This window comes from Stegodyphus dumicola, chromosome 2 (genome assembly GCF_044657685.1).
Source record: "Stegodyphus dumicola isolate Sdum_Otavi_A_Nest chromosome 2, ASM4465768v1".
In the NCBI taxonomy this organism is placed as follows: domain Eukaryota; kingdom Metazoa; phylum Arthropoda; class Arachnida; order Araneae; family Eresidae; genus Stegodyphus; species Stegodyphus dumicola.
Genome location: NC_140769.1, coordinates 202,700,087 through 202,717,708, shown reverse-complemented (window position 1 = coordinate 202,717,708; position 17,622 = coordinate 202,700,087). Strand labels below are relative to the sequence as shown.

Genomic DNA, 17,622 nt, shown 5'->3' with positions numbered 1-17,622 from the left:
TATATTTGAAATTTTTTTCATATAAAAACTGACCCAATCTTTAAAAATTAAATTTTATTATTTAAAAACATTACATGATGAAATGACAGAGTTCTTTGTTTAAAAATCACCAACATAATAATTTTTTCAGTACCAAAAATATCATTATTTTTCTTTAGGAACAAAGTTAAAAGCAACATAAACTCATATAAGCTTAGAGTTTTGAATATCACAGTGATCTTTCTTCTAATAAAAAAGAGGAATTATGTTTAATCCCACTTCACTCAAAATTGCAATTTGTAAACTTCAGACTACACTCTTAACATCTAAATAAGGGTCTGTCATAAAATATATTTTATAAATTATTATAAAAATAAATAAATTGCACTTTGATCTTCAATCTTATTTAACACCTAAAACTGCAATTTGGAAACTTCAAACTGCAGTCTAATATCTTTAACAGGATTTTACACAAAAAACTTCAAAATAAAATTAAATTTAAAAAAAAAAAAAAAAAAAAAAAAGATGGAAAACAAAAATACTTAAAAAATATACACAATCAGATAAATTAAAATAAGCTACACATTCCAGTGTTTAACACCTTTCATGCTAGATACATATATGTTTTAGTGTTCATAACCAGAAATTCAAAATACAGAATATAAAATCATATTAGCTGTTCAAAATAATTATGGGAAATATTAGGGGTAATTTTGTAAATAGCAGTCCATCTATTAAAGAATTAATGGCGCATACTAATTTTTCATTTACTCAATACAGAAAAGATGTTATTAACAATGTAGCTGTGACATCTCCCACGTTGGATTGCCTAGACCTAATACTTGCAAAAGAAGTGGGCAACGATTTCTATTTTTCACCTTTGTCTTTTTAATTAAATCACAATATTATAATTTATGTTTAATGAAGAAGAACACTATACCTATATGCTAAATGAATAAGTTACTTTTAAAACATCTTTCTTTTAAGATATTTTTTGCAAATGAATAACATGTTTTGTCACACACACAGTATATATATATATATAATCGAAAATTGAAAGCTAAAATGATTGAAGTGTGTGAAGAAAATGATATGGTCTCTAAGTACCAGTATAGAAATAAAACTTTATTATAAATTCAGATGTAAAAGAATGTAGATTTTTGTGTTGCTGAAAAAACTTATGCAAGTTCAAAGTTTAATGATCATCAGAATACTAATGAAATGAGATATTAAAAAGAATTTGCATTATTATTGATGATACTAACATTTCATCTTGTCAACCATGAAAGTGTTGCAAACCAGTGCAGTTTAGTACCAATCATGGATAAGCATGACTCTGGTTGACTGTGCAGAGACTGATGAATATTTTATTGAATGAGTTACAGCTAAAATTGTAGCTTATATTTCTGCAACTTAGGCAAGCTTTTTACATATATATATATATATGCATATATATATATATATGTAAGTGTGTGTGTAGTGGTATGATTTAGGAATAGCTGCCATGGTGATCGTTCTTTATATTGTAATAACTTGGAGACTTTTACTGCTCAGTTAGAAGGATGACACTTGAAGACAGATATTGCTACAAATTCAATACAAAATTCCTTAATAACTAATTATTAGGGCACATATTCATCTTTAAACACCATCATTATGGGTGTAGTATGCACCCTATAATTTTACATAACTTTTCACATCTTTACAATCACACGATGGACAAAACAAGAGCTATGAGAACATGTTGGCACAGCGAGAGGAAGGCAAGGAAAAAAGGGTACCTATTAGCAAAATATGAGGTATATAGTAAAAATGTTCTTTAATTTGAGTGGATAATAGCTCCACATTGCAGCAGGATTACTTAATAAAGCATGAAACAGATCAAATTGGAAAACCCAGTGCAGCAAAATTATTATAAACAGTTAAAAACAAAAAGAGGAAATAGCCAAATTAAAATGGGGAATTAAAAGGACTACTGCTAAATTAAAACTAGTAATTTGCTTTCATATCCCAACCCCTTCAAAGAGAAAAATGCCTGGCGATAGGAAAGCTTTTTTAGAAGAAAGCATTAAAGGAAAACAACAGAAATACAATATTTTTTAAAAAAAATCATAAAAATTTTAATAGAACATCTTTTAACGATGATAGCAAATTTTAGAATTTTATTGAAATTTTAGTCCAATTTGAAAAGTCTGTCATAAAACTTTTAATAGAACATTTTTTAACAACAAATGCAAATTTTAGAATTTTATTGAAAAGTTTGCTTTATCTCTGAAAATACTATAAAGACTGTCTTAAATTTGGAGTTCTAATCAAGATATATATGTATACATATATAGACAGATATTTTATATGTGTATCTATTTGTAATATATAAAATACGTAACTCAAAATTGTAACTTAAATTAGAAACAGCCCTGTAATTTTTCATTTTAATTTCTATATCTCCTCTTTTCAGTTCCAAAGGTAGAAATTGTTTACACTAAATTTTTTTGGACTACATCTTTCAAAATTAATCCGTTTTATGCTTACTTGTGTAAACAAACCTACTGCAATGCAGTAAGTTTTTACCCGACAAGATTAAAGATATTTTTTACTCTTTATCATGCACTTTGCTGATACATATACCTTCTTTCCTGCCTTCCTCTCACTGTGCCAACATGTGTTTTCATAGCTCTGTCTTGTCCATTGTTTAAAGATGTAAATAAATACTTATATAAAATTGTAAGGTGCATAGTGTACTCATGATAATGTATAAAGATCCATAGGTATCCTAAGAATTAGTTATAAAGGAATAAATTTATGTGTTGAATTTATGGCTATGTTTGTCTTCAAGCATCATCCTTCTAATTACTCAATAGAAGAAATTTTTCTCTTGAAGAAAACGTTCTTGGTCAAAAAGGATATAGTATTTCTGATAGAAAAATAAGTAGAATTCTGACCATCTGCAACAGCTTAAGTTGCAAATGCCCAAAATCAGAACTTATTTTTATACAGACAAACAAAATTTTATTTAAAAAAAAATTAAGCACTGGAAATTTGCTGACAATTTTTCATATATTAATATTCAAATAAACATTTTAACAGAAATGCACTATGTTTACAACATACTTTGATTAAAAAGGTAAACTTACTTTATTAATAAAATTACTTAACATCTTTCCTAGGCTCAATTTGCCATTATGACTGCAAAAAAGTGTTTTTTAAAAAACTCAATATTTCAGTTCTCTTATTTTTTAAGTTACTTAATCCAACTGCATTTGCATCTAACATAATGGTGCAATTAAGGATTCAATTTAGGATAAACAGGGATTTAGGATAACAGGGATCCTCACACTGGATTTTGTGAACAGTGTTACTTATATAGTATTACCTTATTTAGATTATAAAAATTACTGTGAAAGTAGTTTTGCCAGCAGATGCATAATTGTTAAGACAAAATACTTCAAAGTATTTAAAAACAGAGTTTATTAATTCCTAAAAAAATTGTTTATTTTACTCTCCTTCACACTTTTCTTTTATACTGACATTATTTTCTTAGTATGTAACTTGATGAAAACATATAAAACATTTACTTGCATATTACTAATCCTTGCATAATTTTCCCCTCATTTTTTTCAACTTATAGAAACTTCTGATTTAAGGTAATAATGTAAAATGTATGCACAAATAGAAAAGTATTTTGTGTGAGTAAAAAGAACATTACTGAAATTGATAAGTCCTTTGATATGCATACTATAATCATATTGATATGTATTTATGCATGCGTTTTTGCTTTTTAATGTGCATATTTATCAATTAAGATGGCTCTTCAGAAATAGCATAACCATATATTTTCCCTCTCCCAATTTTCAATCATAAAAAAATTACCAAGTAATAGGGGGAATATGCAAGTAAACATAGTAAGAGTTCTCGTTTCATTACTTTTGATTAAATAATTCTGATGTTATGAATATGTTTTAGTCAGCTATTTATATCGAAACTATCCAAATTTAAATTAGATATAGAAAAATGTTTAAATAAAAAACTCACAGACATATGATCTAAAATCTGCAAAATTCTCTTATGTGCACAACCCTTGATCCCAAGGTATTCAGATTACAAGAATACTATTGCATAATTATTTGGTCATTTGGAAAGTTCTGTGGTTTACTAAATCGAAGCTTGTTTTTTGCTAACTATTTTGCTACTGTTGGTAAGATGCGAGTCTGATCAAGGCAGATGTTTAAATATTGCCTTTTCTGCACATGCTGCATAATTCTAGCATGGCATGTATGGTGGCATAAGATTTTGTTTCAGGGCAGTGCTAAGAATGGAGAACGTAAAAGTTCATTTTCACCATGTTATGTTCTTTTATTTTGAAAAAGGAGAAAAAATGCTAGTCGGACTGCTTAAAAAATTAGTGCTATATATGGACAAAGTGCTGTTTCTGATGACACTCTGAAGATGGTTTGAGAAGTTTAAGCAGCAGATTTCAGCCTCAAAGGTGATGCCTGCTGTGGATGACCATCCTTTGTAAAAAAGAATGTATTAAAAGAAGCTATTGCTGAAATTCACATTGTACACAGTTCAGAAACTATCCAACAAATTAAATATTTTAAAAAGTACACAACACAATCACTTAATGAAGGCAGCTGCAATGTATGGGTACCCCATACCTTAACACAGCATTTCTTAAACTGTGGGTCAAGGGACCTGCAGCAGGCGGCCGCCAAAAAATTTAGCAGATTTGATATGCAGATTTGATATTTCTTTAACTTATTATAATAATTTTACAATTACCAAATATTTTCACATTATGTATCTGAAAATAGATAAAGATAAGAAAATACAGGCAAAGGAAAAAAGAAAACGTTTTGATGCATTCTTTTTATAATAGAAACGTTCGTTTTACTTGCTTTGCATGTGACGATGTCATTTTGTCTGTTACTTATATAAAATTTTCACATTGTTCTATGTCTTGAAATTAGAAATTAATGACTTAAAACTGCAAGAGTATATAACAGAAGAAGTGAAAAAATTGACAATTTCACACACGCGTGTGTTGGATTTGCACAATGCATATGGGGTCCCACAAAATTTTCATAAATATTATGGGGTCCTGGGGGTTGCGAAAAAATCTCAGTGATAAAAAAGGGTTGTGAATGAAAAAAGTTTAAGAAACCCTGCTTTAACACAACATGCTTACTTGAGTTTGAGCCTGTGACACACTGTTGAAAAATAAATAAAGAAGCTCCTTTTTTTGAAATGGCTCATTACTGAGATGAGAAGTGGAGTAAAAAAAAAACCTCCTTTAGTAACATCGAGAGAGTGGCTGCATCTTAGAAAAGAAATGCTTTGTCTATGGTCAGACTACAAAGGAATTGTACACTGTGAAATATTGCCACTAAATCACAGAATAAATTTTTAAAAATACCATCCCCAAATGGCAGTTTTAAGAGCAGAAATCAAAGTAAAGTGCCCAGGATTGACAAACTTGTTGGGATGTTGCCTCCCATTGGGACAACTACTCTGCTCCACATTTTGATGATTTAATGAATGTCAAACAAAAATTTATTGAATTACAGATGGGATGTTAAATGACCCTCTTCCATATTCACCAGATCTTGTCTCCTTGGATTTTCATCTCTTCAAGTTACTTCAAAATTCTCTGAAGGGCCTGGAGACTTCTTTACTGGAGTTGATTGTCAAACAACTCCAATAACTTCTTAATTTAAAATGCAATAATTTTCTTTAAAAAAAAAAGGAATTTTCCAACTGCAGGAGAGATGATAAATAAACACAAAATTATGGTACTTATGTGATTCAATGAAACTTTCTTATGTTTTTATACTGCATCATTGGCATTTATGATTTAAACTTTCTTATGTTTTTATACTGCATCATTGGCATTTATGATTTAAACTTTCTTATGTTTTTATACTGCATCATTGGCATTTATGATTTAAAAAAAAAAAAAAAAAAAAAAAACCTTCTTGGATGATCCATATGAGCAAGCAATCCAAATTTAATGTAAAAATCATAAATGGAAAACAAACAAATCTCAGGGAGACATGATCTTTCATCAGCAAAATTCTCTTATCTGCACCACCCTTGTTTCCAAGGTGTTCAGATTATTAGAATATTATTATATAATATTTTTGTATTTATACAATTAATGTAGCATAAACAATAAAAAAAGATAGATAGATAAAACAATTTTCAACCTTCGCTTTTACTTAAGACTACTACTTACTAAGAAGGAAGGTTATACCTATAGGCTACATAAAAAATATTTCAGAATATCACTAAGATAGAATTTCTGTTTTGTAAATAAAGAACATTCTTCATATACATGTCTGTTGTATATTCACAAATTTCTTGATTAAAAATATATATAACATTTTCAACACAAATATAATACAGTCAAAAGTCTTTAATCTGGACTTGTCGGGACTTCGGCGATTCCAGATTATTTGTCAATTTAAATCTGGTAAGATGGCATGCAGAAATTATAAAATTAAAAATATGAAACCGTAATTTATGAAATAAAGAGCAATTATGATCTAAAGAGTATCAAAATTTACAAAAAAACTTAATATTTATTTTTTACTTTATCAAACGTTTCTTTCAATACGCGCATGCGTACAGTATACATTATGCATAGTCGAAATTAGAAAATTGCAACCAGAAAACTATTTGATGCGTATTCGTGATATTTATAATGACGATGAATTTGATTTAAATCATATCAAAGATGGAGTACATCGAGATGAAATACTACATTTAGTAAGGAATTATAAGCTGAATAAAATAAAAACATCTGCCCTGAAGATAAGGATAATGCTGTCAGATCAACTTTCAGTTCATTGCACATCGCCGCCTCCCCAGCAGAGCATCGTGAAATTGATAAACAGATTTCAGAATGGTTAGAGAAACAAAGGATATGCCTTTATCAATTTTTTGCAGCAATTCCACTTTTTGTTTGATGGACATCGAAACATGCTTTCACTTTGTAGATCCTTTGGCAGCTCCAGAATCGGAAATTCTTTTTGACATAATCAAAAGTTCAAGCTTACTTTTATAAAATTCCTCTCACAATCTGCAAAAAATAATAACCTGGATCCAATTCGAAGATTAAGGAACAACACAATCTGCAACATTGACTGAAATATATAATTAGATAATTTTAGCTTAGCTTATACCATCCATTATACATTAAACTTGCATGCGTAAACGTATTATGCGCATGCGTAGAAAGTTTGTAGCTTTGAGGCTCAGATTATAGATCATTCCGGATTATGGATGTCCGGATTAAAGACTTTTGACTGTACTTCTTCATAGGATGCCATCTAAACAGATAACAGACTTTTCTAAAACAACACTAAAATTAAAACTAAAATAATACAGATATAAATAAAATATAAACTTAGAAACTCCGAGAAAATATTTTACTTGATAATAACATTCAACATGATTTTTAGTGTTTTATACTTTTTTTTCATTATTTATACATAGTTATAAGTACTTAACAACCTTCTCACAAACACAACTATCACAACCTACGAAATGTAGATTTTTCTGCAACAGTCTCTTCTTTCTTATATTTCAAATATGCAATTGCTGTTTTAGCAGCTGATCTCTTGGCAACTTTTATTCTTGACAACAGTCTCTTCTTTCTTATACTTTAAATATGCAAGTGCTCTTTTAGCAGCTGATCTCTTGGCAACTTTTTTATTAGGCCCGACACCAACAAATTTCTTTCCTTTGAACTCAACTTCGATGTATGTTCTACCACTTTTCTGAACTGGCTTACTAAAAAAATTGAAACAATTAAATTTTAAATAAAGAAAATTTTACACATGTACACATTTAAGATAAATATATATAGAAATATGGGTGTACATTTTGCATGCAGTGTGAGATTATTAAACTATACAAATATGAAATTATCATGTGTTAGGACAAGATTTATGGAACAATTACATTGTTCAAATTTGCATTTGGTATTACTTATTGGTCAGTCAATGATGTTCAAAGCAAAATTCCCTTTTTTACCTATTTAATTTTATCTATTATATCTATTTAATCTCTATAAATTTCTATGTAATAGTTTTTTGTTTTATTCTTATTTATGTAAAACTTAAAATAATCATTAGTAATTCCATACTGATATACGTTTTTATTGTTAAATATAACACAAATTCTTTATTTTGTTGCCTTATTTTTGTAGGCAGAGTTATTAAACGCAACTAATAACTGTCTTTTAACAAATACTAATTTGCATATACTAACACAGCCTCTCATCAGATACTGATCTGCACATGTAAAAGAAGCTTTCTGCTTAAAAAATATATAATTTTCTGCATTTTATTACTGCAAATTTATGCTATATTTTTTTATAGCTCATATCTAATTTCCAGATACAGTCAAACCTGTTTTTGTGCAGTAGATAGCGATTGCATAAAAAAAAGTGGAAAAAAATCACAAATACTTATAACAAATAATTTTTTACAATATATTAGAGAACATTTTTTTTTTTATGCAGTGGAAAGGGACTGCATTAAAAAGAAGTTGCACTTAGAAAATATGTCAAAGATTTACAAAATAATGAGAAAGCGCTTTCAAACAAAATAAATAATTAAATTATACATGGAAACATTAAAAAAATTAATTTCTCAGTTTACACATGGAGACGTTCACTGCTACATAACACATAATTCACTGCTACTCATTGTAATCTGAAACGTGCATTTTCTTGAGATGAACTGGTTCAAAATTGCTTTCATTACTTGAAATTGGTTTATTTTTTATTACCATAAAGTCGGTGAAAAGATTTTGCAATGATGGTCGTTTGATCAGCTGCTTGTAAATGTTAGGATAGCCAGCTTTCTGACATGAATTTAAAGTGTGATTTTTCATTTGAGCAATTGCCGCCATAGTATGGTTTATGCAGCCTAAATTTTTTTCCAAACTTCAGTCAGGCTTATTCCATCATTTTCTAGTTTTTTCAAAATGTTGTTCAAAATTAATTCCACACAATGGTTCTTAAAAGCTGCAATTATGCACTAATCCAATGGCTGTACAAGGCTAATCGTATAGGGTGGTAAAAAAAAAAAAACTACTTGTACATTAGGAGTTCTCAGCAAGGATGGCCAGGAGCACTGCCAACAATTACCGACACTTTAAAAGAAAGATCTATCTCTGTCATATACTTTTCAACTTCTCGTACAAAGCAAAACATAGCACCTAAAGGTGAACAGAGCCTTTCAGTGTATATATGTACACCGACAGAAAACATTACGATGGTGTCATAATGCCAGCACCGTTGGAATTCATATACTGCATAAAAAAACTACACAAAAATAAAATCCCATAAAAAAGGACCACGCAAAAAAGAGATTCCACCATATAGCACTGTTAACTCTAAAATATGATTAGTGAAACAGGGATTTTTAAAAACATGTAAATTTTGTTTAAGCTCATACGTGCACACACACACGCACACCAAAAAACAACAAGACGTGCTGAAAAAGAGTGCTTGATTTCAAAAATTTTATGTGGACAAGACATGATTTCCTAGTATAGCCTATTAAATAACACACATTTTTTGCTGCATTTCATTTAAACTTATTTCCGCGAATTTCATTACAGATAAATTTCTCATTCAATTAAAAGTTCTCACTTCGCAGCAAAACATCTTCATTAAAAATTGTAAAATACAGAAAAACATAAAACACTCAATTCAGTTATAAAAACAGTTTTTACAATTAAAGTTAGAGTTTCTAGGCAAAAACAAGCGATTCGGCCAATGGGCAAAAAGGTAGATTTTTTGTTGCACAAAACTAAAAGTTTACTTTTGATCACACTTGGCAAAAAGACACCGAAGGTGCAGAAACTGACTTAATTCACCATTCTACAAAGAGTGCCAAATATAAACAAATGGTAGTTAAGCTTAGAAGCACTTAAATTATTTTTAAGTTGCTGATAATTAATTCTGCTTGTTAAATACTGTTTGCGAATGGCTGAAGCCACCAGTTATTTAGCATTGTCCAGGGTGCACCATAGGGAACAACTGACATTATATATGCAGAAAGGGAACTGAGACAATAATAATCATCCATGCCCTCTTTGAGATTTAAACTTGGCCCTATGACACTGAACTCAGAATTGTTAACCAAAATACCACACAGTAATATTATAACAAAATCAAAAATTACAATAAAAACCAAAGAATAAGTTCTTACCCAAAAACATCTTCCTTCTTTGAAATTTCATATAGTTCTCTCACAGGTGATTTTGGAACATGCTCACTTAAATGCTCTATCATAAAAAACAAAGCAGATTAACTTTAATTTTCAAACACACATTACTGGTGAACTCATATTAAAAAGTTCCCTCCTTAATGAGAAAAATGCTAAGGTCAAAAAGCTAACACAATCAAAATTATGATCAGCTAATATAATGGTAGATAACACTAATAAAAACTAATTCAGTATTATAATTGAATCATTTGTGATAAACAAAATGAAATCAAATAGAGTTTACATGATAAGGACCCACAAATGCAATTTAAGTATTAAAAAGATAAATATTTATTAAGTTGGTATTATGCAAAGCTGCTGAATTACAAAGATTTGAGAATGAGTATATAATTTTAAGAGTTAGAAATATTAGCAGTGTTTTAAAGCTCCCAGAAATGAAATTGAATAACTGCTGTAAACTGAAACAAGTTATATTTAATAGAGTAAATTTTGGATACAAAGACAAGGGTACTTTCTTATCTTTATGGTCCCCATCATAATGGTGCCAATATTATTGCTAAATTTAGGTTTATTTCTGGCATCAAAAGCATTTTCTCATTCCAAGGACTTTTGCTCCATGAATTTTGCACAATAGGATCTCAAGACAATGATGAGCTGTGTCTCTTTTTTTTTTTTTTTTTTTTTTTTTATTTCAGCATTTAGCTGGAGTCTTTCAACATTTTTTGTATGCACAGTCATTTCCAGATCAACAAAATGGAATTGATGGTTTACAGTGAAGTAAGTGTACCCTACTTTTTTCAGTTTCTTTTTTGGCGTTCGCAGAATATATCATAGGAGAAAAAAAGCAAGCAGAAAACATCACAGTTCTTAAATGTGATATTAAACAGTCATAAAAAATAAAGTGGTTAAAAACATCAGCATAGAAAATATCAGGATAAAAATAAAGCAGCTGCAAGTTGTAAATGTATATACTTACATGGTGATTTGAAAGTGCAAGAAGGAATATTTTTACCTCCATATTTCATATCTTTGAGTTAATTACAGTTTTTGTTAAAAAAGCAAGAAGGAAAATTAAACAATTAAAAATTGAAAAATGGATAAAAAATTTATGCTACACCTTAGCACTTAATAGAATTTTAAATTTATGTACTTAACTATTAAAAGTTATTATTTAATTAACTCTTTTATAAAAAAGGATTGGTAATTTTCTATGAAAAATATAGTCTAAAAAAGATTAGAAAAGGGAAAGTAAGGTTACCTATTTTAAAACTAGGTACTTTCTCATTATGCACCAGCCATGATTTTTGGTGCCTGTGAAAGAGAAACCAAAAATATGACAAAATTATTTATAGTACCATCTGGAGACCATGTGAGTGTGTGTGCGTAAGCAAAAATAATTAATCACACACACATATTATTACCACAGTACCATCAAAATACATGGCAGGTCCATAACAGAAAACTACCTAAAATTGTTTAGTTAATTATCAAATTGTGAAATTATTTTCCTTCACTTTTTTAATCTGGTATTCTTTAGTAAAAATTAAATCTTACTTTGTTTTAGTTTATTCATCTTCTTAAAGTGTCATTAACATTTTCATGTACAGTGTGTGGTTAATCAGTTAAATCTTAATTCATTAGTTATGATGAAACACTGCATAATATTTAAGTAGGAGATTTGGACTTATTGCATCATGTCAAAGCACACAAGGGGTTATTCTAAGGAGAGATGCTTTTGTGGAGTGCCTTTTCAGAAACTAGCTTACATTCATGCTATACATTATAAAAATCACAAAAATCTCATGCAGCTAACTTGTACACTGGACTGAACTACTGATATTCAGTGACCTTTTCAAAAACTAGTTCATTTTCATTTCACTAAATTTTATTTGAAACATTTTAATTATTTCTTATCCTTAATACACTGACTACCAATAAGTATTTGGACACCTATGTAAATGACGATATCTGCGGTCCTAAGGTACGTCAAGGACTCCGCCGGTATATATCGTGTAGGAAACAGCATCGGCTTTAGACGCATGCAAGATGCCTAGCAATTCGGAGCTCTCTGATTTCGAGAAAGGTATAATTATCGGGTATCACAAATGTGGCCGATCCTTAAGGGACATATCTAGCGATCTGAAGTACCCAAAATCGACACTGGCCTATGTGATTAAGAAGTGGAAGGTGAGCGGTATTGTCGGAATGTGCCCCTAGTCGGCAGACCAACGAAACTGGGAGATAGAGACCGACGAGTGCTGTCCAAAGAAATTCGGAAGAACTGCACCCAACCGATGGCCCTCATCCGCAAAGACTTTCAACAGGCATCCGGGAGTGTTGTTTCAATGAATACCATCCGTAAGGAAGCACATCTGCTTGGTTTTCATGGTCATGCTGCTGCCCATAAGCCTTTGATCACAAAGTCCAATCGCGCTGCTCGGTTAATGTGGTGCAAAGCACATCGAAATTGGACCGTAGATCAGTGGAAACGGGTTCTTTGGAGTGACGAATCAAGGTTCACCCTTTACCGCTCGGATGGCAGGGTCTGGGTCTGGCATCTACCTGGAGAACGTCTCCTGCCAGAATGCATTGTGCCAACAGTCAAGTTCGGCGGAGGTGGAATTATGGTCTGGGGCTGTTTCGCCTGGTATGGGCTGGGACCCTTGGTCCCCATTCATGGTAAGCTCAACTCTGATGCCTACTGCACTATTTTGGATGACAATGTGCTCCCTACGTTGTGGCAGTTTTACGGATTGGACCCCTGTTACTTTCAGGACGACAATGCCAGTTGTCATCTTTCGACGTTAACCAAGGCTTGGTATGGTGCCAGTGGAGTTCATCGAATGGACTGGCCTGCCCAGAGTTCAGACCTGAACCCTATCGAGAACCTCTGGGACGAGTTGCATCGCCGAATTCAGGGGTGCACTACCCGTGCAAAATCGGTGAAGGAACTTCTGTGTCTTCTCCAAGACGAGTGGAAGAAACTACCACTAGCTGTCATACAAAGACTTGTGGAAAGTATGCCCCGAAGGATCCACACTGTAATTAACTCTCGTGGAGGCTCTACCAACTATTGATTTTGAAAAAAGTTAGTTTTTCTTTTCTATCACAGGTGTCCAAATACTTATTTGTAGTCAGTGTACATAGTGAATTATCTCATAGCAACTTCCTTTGGAAGTCACTGATTTATTGTGAAAGATTGTTTAATATTGTTTAATAAGCTGATGGATAGGAGTTTTATCATAGCTGCCGCTAAATCGCTAAGGGATTACTGCTTAGAAAATGCAACTTCTATAAGAATGTTCCAAAGGAAAACTGGCTGATCTCAGTAATTAGAACAGAAGTACTGATTGATATTTTTTTACTTCTTAAGGTCAGTTTTTGCTAAAAATCTTGATTTATGCATAATAACACTAAAAATCAAAAACAAAACTACATTAAAATTTTTTAGTCAGATTTAGTTTTCTGGTGACTTTTTGACCTTAAAAAAAGTTAACTAGTAAGTTTCAACTGACTTTTTATCCTTGTAAATTTTTAATTAAAAATAAAAATGATAAAATAAATCTTTATTAGATTGCCCTTAGAAAAGGCAGTTTTCAAGGATAAAAACTTTATTTTACATTGGCTTCTATTTTAAATAAATGAGAGATTTAGTAATAATAATAATAATAAAGTCACTGTTTCTAATGTGTAATTTTAAACATTTTATAAGGCATATGATTTTTAATGTAAATCATTACTCAAAATTAATGATGATTATTTTTGAATTAGAATGCTCAGAAACAATCATTTTCCAGTAAAATGAAGCTTTTTTGTGTTTCTACGCCCTAAACTAAAAACATCTACAATATTTTTAAAGAAGGTATGCTGATTTTCCTATTTTACATTTTATTTCAAACAAAACTATTTCTTTATTTTGTTGAATTTATAAATTTTAAGGTGTATGAGAAATGTACTATTAATTTCTAAACAGCAAATATTTCAACACTTCTCTTTACATGTAATAGAAATTTCGAGTTTCAGTTTTATATATTAAACTAAGGATAACTGCAAACATTTATTACAACTACATTTAGAAACATTTTATTTAATGGATTACTTTGGTGACTAATAATTTGTCTTTGTGAAAAGTTTAAAATATCTTCTACGGATCGTTGACCACCTCTCTCTTGATTGTCTATCCCATTTCTAAAAGTGTAACTTTTAGTTTTTCAAACAAATACCCTCTTTCTACCAAATCCTTAAAAAAATTACGAAATTAAACACAACAAAAGAATCTTTTTACAACAAACATGTTGTGCTGTACCCAGGTCAGGGCTAACCTATGTGATAAAACCATTTTCATCTATGACAGGTTTTACTGGAGGGTTGGCAATATGATTTGAGTCTTAGAAAAAGTATATCATCCAGAGACTAAGTATAATGCCCGAAGTTCTGTGCAATCTATGTGCTAAAGGCTATTTTGCTAACAGAAGAAAGCTGGAAGTTCCGATCACTGAAGATGATACTCCATATGCTTAGTAAACAAATAAAATGGAAATAGCATTTCTTCTTTAGAACTAAACAGTATTTGTATTTTTTAAAGCTGATATGCATTTTAAAATGAGAATCCAGAAACCTTTAGATCAGAGTTTATCAAACATTTCTGGGTTGCTGTTCCTGTTTTGCATTTTGATAAAGTCTTCTACCCCCTTTTTTTGTGTGTATGCTTTTATACATAGAGATTTAGTTAATTAACTTATAATTTCATTAAATAATTAAATTAAAAAGATAAATTTAATTCACAATTTTCTTTTCTTAGGTCAAAACTTAAGAACACGAATAATAAGCAACATGGCATATTAATCTATTTCTACAAATCTCAGAAAGTCTATCCAAGGCAGACAGTTTTTATATGCTTCACCTACAATTAATAAACTTAGGAGTAAGTTAATCAACTGAAGCCTAATATAGACAGCTTCGTACAAAGAAGAGCAAATTATGAAATTAGTACAAGGTAATTATGGTAGGACCATGGATCTTGTGATGTTTAGTTTTGCCGATATTTAACAGTACATCCTGATTAATAAACACCAGTTGTTCCAAGCTAATAAAAAGCGTACTTTACATTATCTTTGTTAAATAATGTTGCAAAAAGACTAAGACCAAATGCTGTATTTGAAATTTGAAGACCCATTTTGAGTATATTTTTCAATCAATTTTTCAATATATTAAATATTTACATCTTTAAATTAAAGGAATAAAAATGCAATATAGGGTTAATGAAACCTTTGTGGGCATCTATGATAAATAACAATTTTGCCCAAATCAGTTTCGTTGTTAATATTTTCATTAAATTCTGAAAAGGATGGAAAGTATGAGAAAAATACTAAAATGTTATGCTTATTACATCTGTACAATACAAAGTCTTTAATTCGAACGTCCATAATCCAGAATTATCTATAATCCGGACCTCAAAGCTACAAACTTTATGTGCATGCGTTTACGCATGCGCATAATACGTTTACGCATGAGCGTTTAATGTGCATGTCTGCTATGCATGCGCATAAAGAGAAGAGATACTGTTTATAGAAGAGACATGTTTTAAAGGAATATACATAAATTTATTACATATTAAGTATTTTTATCGTTAAATTAAGAACTTTTAATGAACTTTACTGATTTTGATCAACCAGGTGCCTTCTCAAGATCACATAACTTCTCCTCTGCCTGCCTCCACGACAGTGTAGCACAAGACGAAGAGCATCTTTCGTTCTTATTTTACATACTCACGAACTCGCATTTTGAACTTTCACCTCGTGTGACGATGTACTAGAAATACATCTTTGATTTCTTTTAAAACCAAGCAAATGTTTAAATGGTTATACATTTCAGGATACTGATTAGAACTTCTTGAAATCATCAGAAGAAGAAATCATCATAGAAGTGGTAAACCATCTTGAAATCATCAGCGATGATTCCAAATGATTTGGGTCATCTGTCGGGAGGTGGTCATCATACACAGGTGACACTTAATACAATTCTATTAACCGCGTATGTAAGCCCTTAGAAATATATATCTGCAACATTATCATCATGACATGATTTATAGGTGCTTTTTTTTTTTTTTTTTTACCACAACATATTCATCAGCAATGTTTTGGTCTGTAACCCCTTTGTTTTGTATGTTTGCTAACAGTAAGCATAAACTATTGATCCCTCTGGCACATGATAAATGATTTTTACTGTGGTTACCTCTCTATTTGAAAGCTGAAAAAGAAACCAGTTTTTTGGCATATAACCCTTTAGTTATCCTCTATTGTGAAACAGCACTGTCAGCATTGCTTTTTTTTTTTTTTTTTTTTTTTTTTTTTTTTGTCTGACAAAATTGTGGTAATAGACATATAACCACAATCCTTTTAGAGCCACATATTTGCTTTTCAGACTGAATATAGTGTATATGCATTCTTTTATAAAACTATTCCAATCAAAAGTTGTATTTTTGCAAAGGCTAAAATGTTTCTCACACCACTGGGTATAAACATCAATTCTTCAGCCCACTAGTAAATAAAAAGCAGAACTAGTAAAAACAATATTCTTGAACCAATGCATCAATTGTCAGAATGCATGCTTTCTCTTCACTTGAAACTTCCATTTTGCATCTCCAAACGCTTTCATTGATATATAATTTCATTCTGGGGCATTTTTGCATATTCAAATAAGAGGTAAAATACCTTTTTCTTAGAAAAATAGAACAGCATCTTCCTCAGTCAGCATTAAATCAAAGTTTGGCAACACATTTAAAAAACATATATATATATAATACAATAACACATTACATAACCTACTTCCAGCACTTGTGACAATCATTGCTAAATGATTGTTAAGACTGCCATCGCTGATTTATCATAATTCTTGGCAGCACTTAAAAAAACAACAGCCATAAAAATAAGGAAAAACACAGCAAAGCCATGAGAAATGACACAGAATACCTAAACAACTAAAAGCATGCATGTAAAATGTAAGCAAATAAGACAAAAAACAATACACAACTAATTATAACACTTACCCATATTTTAAGATAGGGCGGAAAAGACAACTTTTACGAAATTTTACACTAATAATGATATTATAACTTCAGAAACATTTTTTTTAAAGTAAAATTATGCTGAAGTCTGAAACTAAATTTCTTGTATGAAATAAATAAGTTTGATAATTAAAAATTTTAAATAAACTCACTCAAAGCTGGTTCTATCATTGGATAATAGACATTCCACACGGCATCAAGAGACATCCCACTGTCAAGGTAAATAGCACCAGCTACAGATTCAAAAATATCACCTAAAGCTTTAGGAACTTCAACCTCATCTAACTCAAAACATTCAATTTCTTCCAGATAATATCCACATTCCTAAAATAA

At 30.5% G+C, this 17,622-nt stretch overlaps 1 protein-coding gene across 1 annotated transcript in view; it reads right to left on the bottom strand.

Moving 5' to 3' along the window:
• Positions 1–39: 39 nt before the first annotated feature.
• The window catches only part of LOC118198512 (endoribonuclease Dicer-like), a 141,051-nt gene continuing 123,468 nt past the window's right edge, over positions 40–17,622 (bottom strand). The window contains exons 12-14 of the mRNA XM_035370203.2: positions 17,442–17,613; positions 10,206–10,281; positions 40–7,773 (exon numbers count right to left, since the gene is read on the bottom strand). Of these exons, the coding sequence (XP_035226094.2) occupies positions 7,587–7,773; positions 10,206–10,281; positions 17,442–17,613 (435 nt within the window). The 3' untranslated portion in view covers positions 40–7,586. The remainder of the gene's footprint in view (positions 7,774–10,205; positions 10,282–17,441; positions 17,614–17,622) is intronic.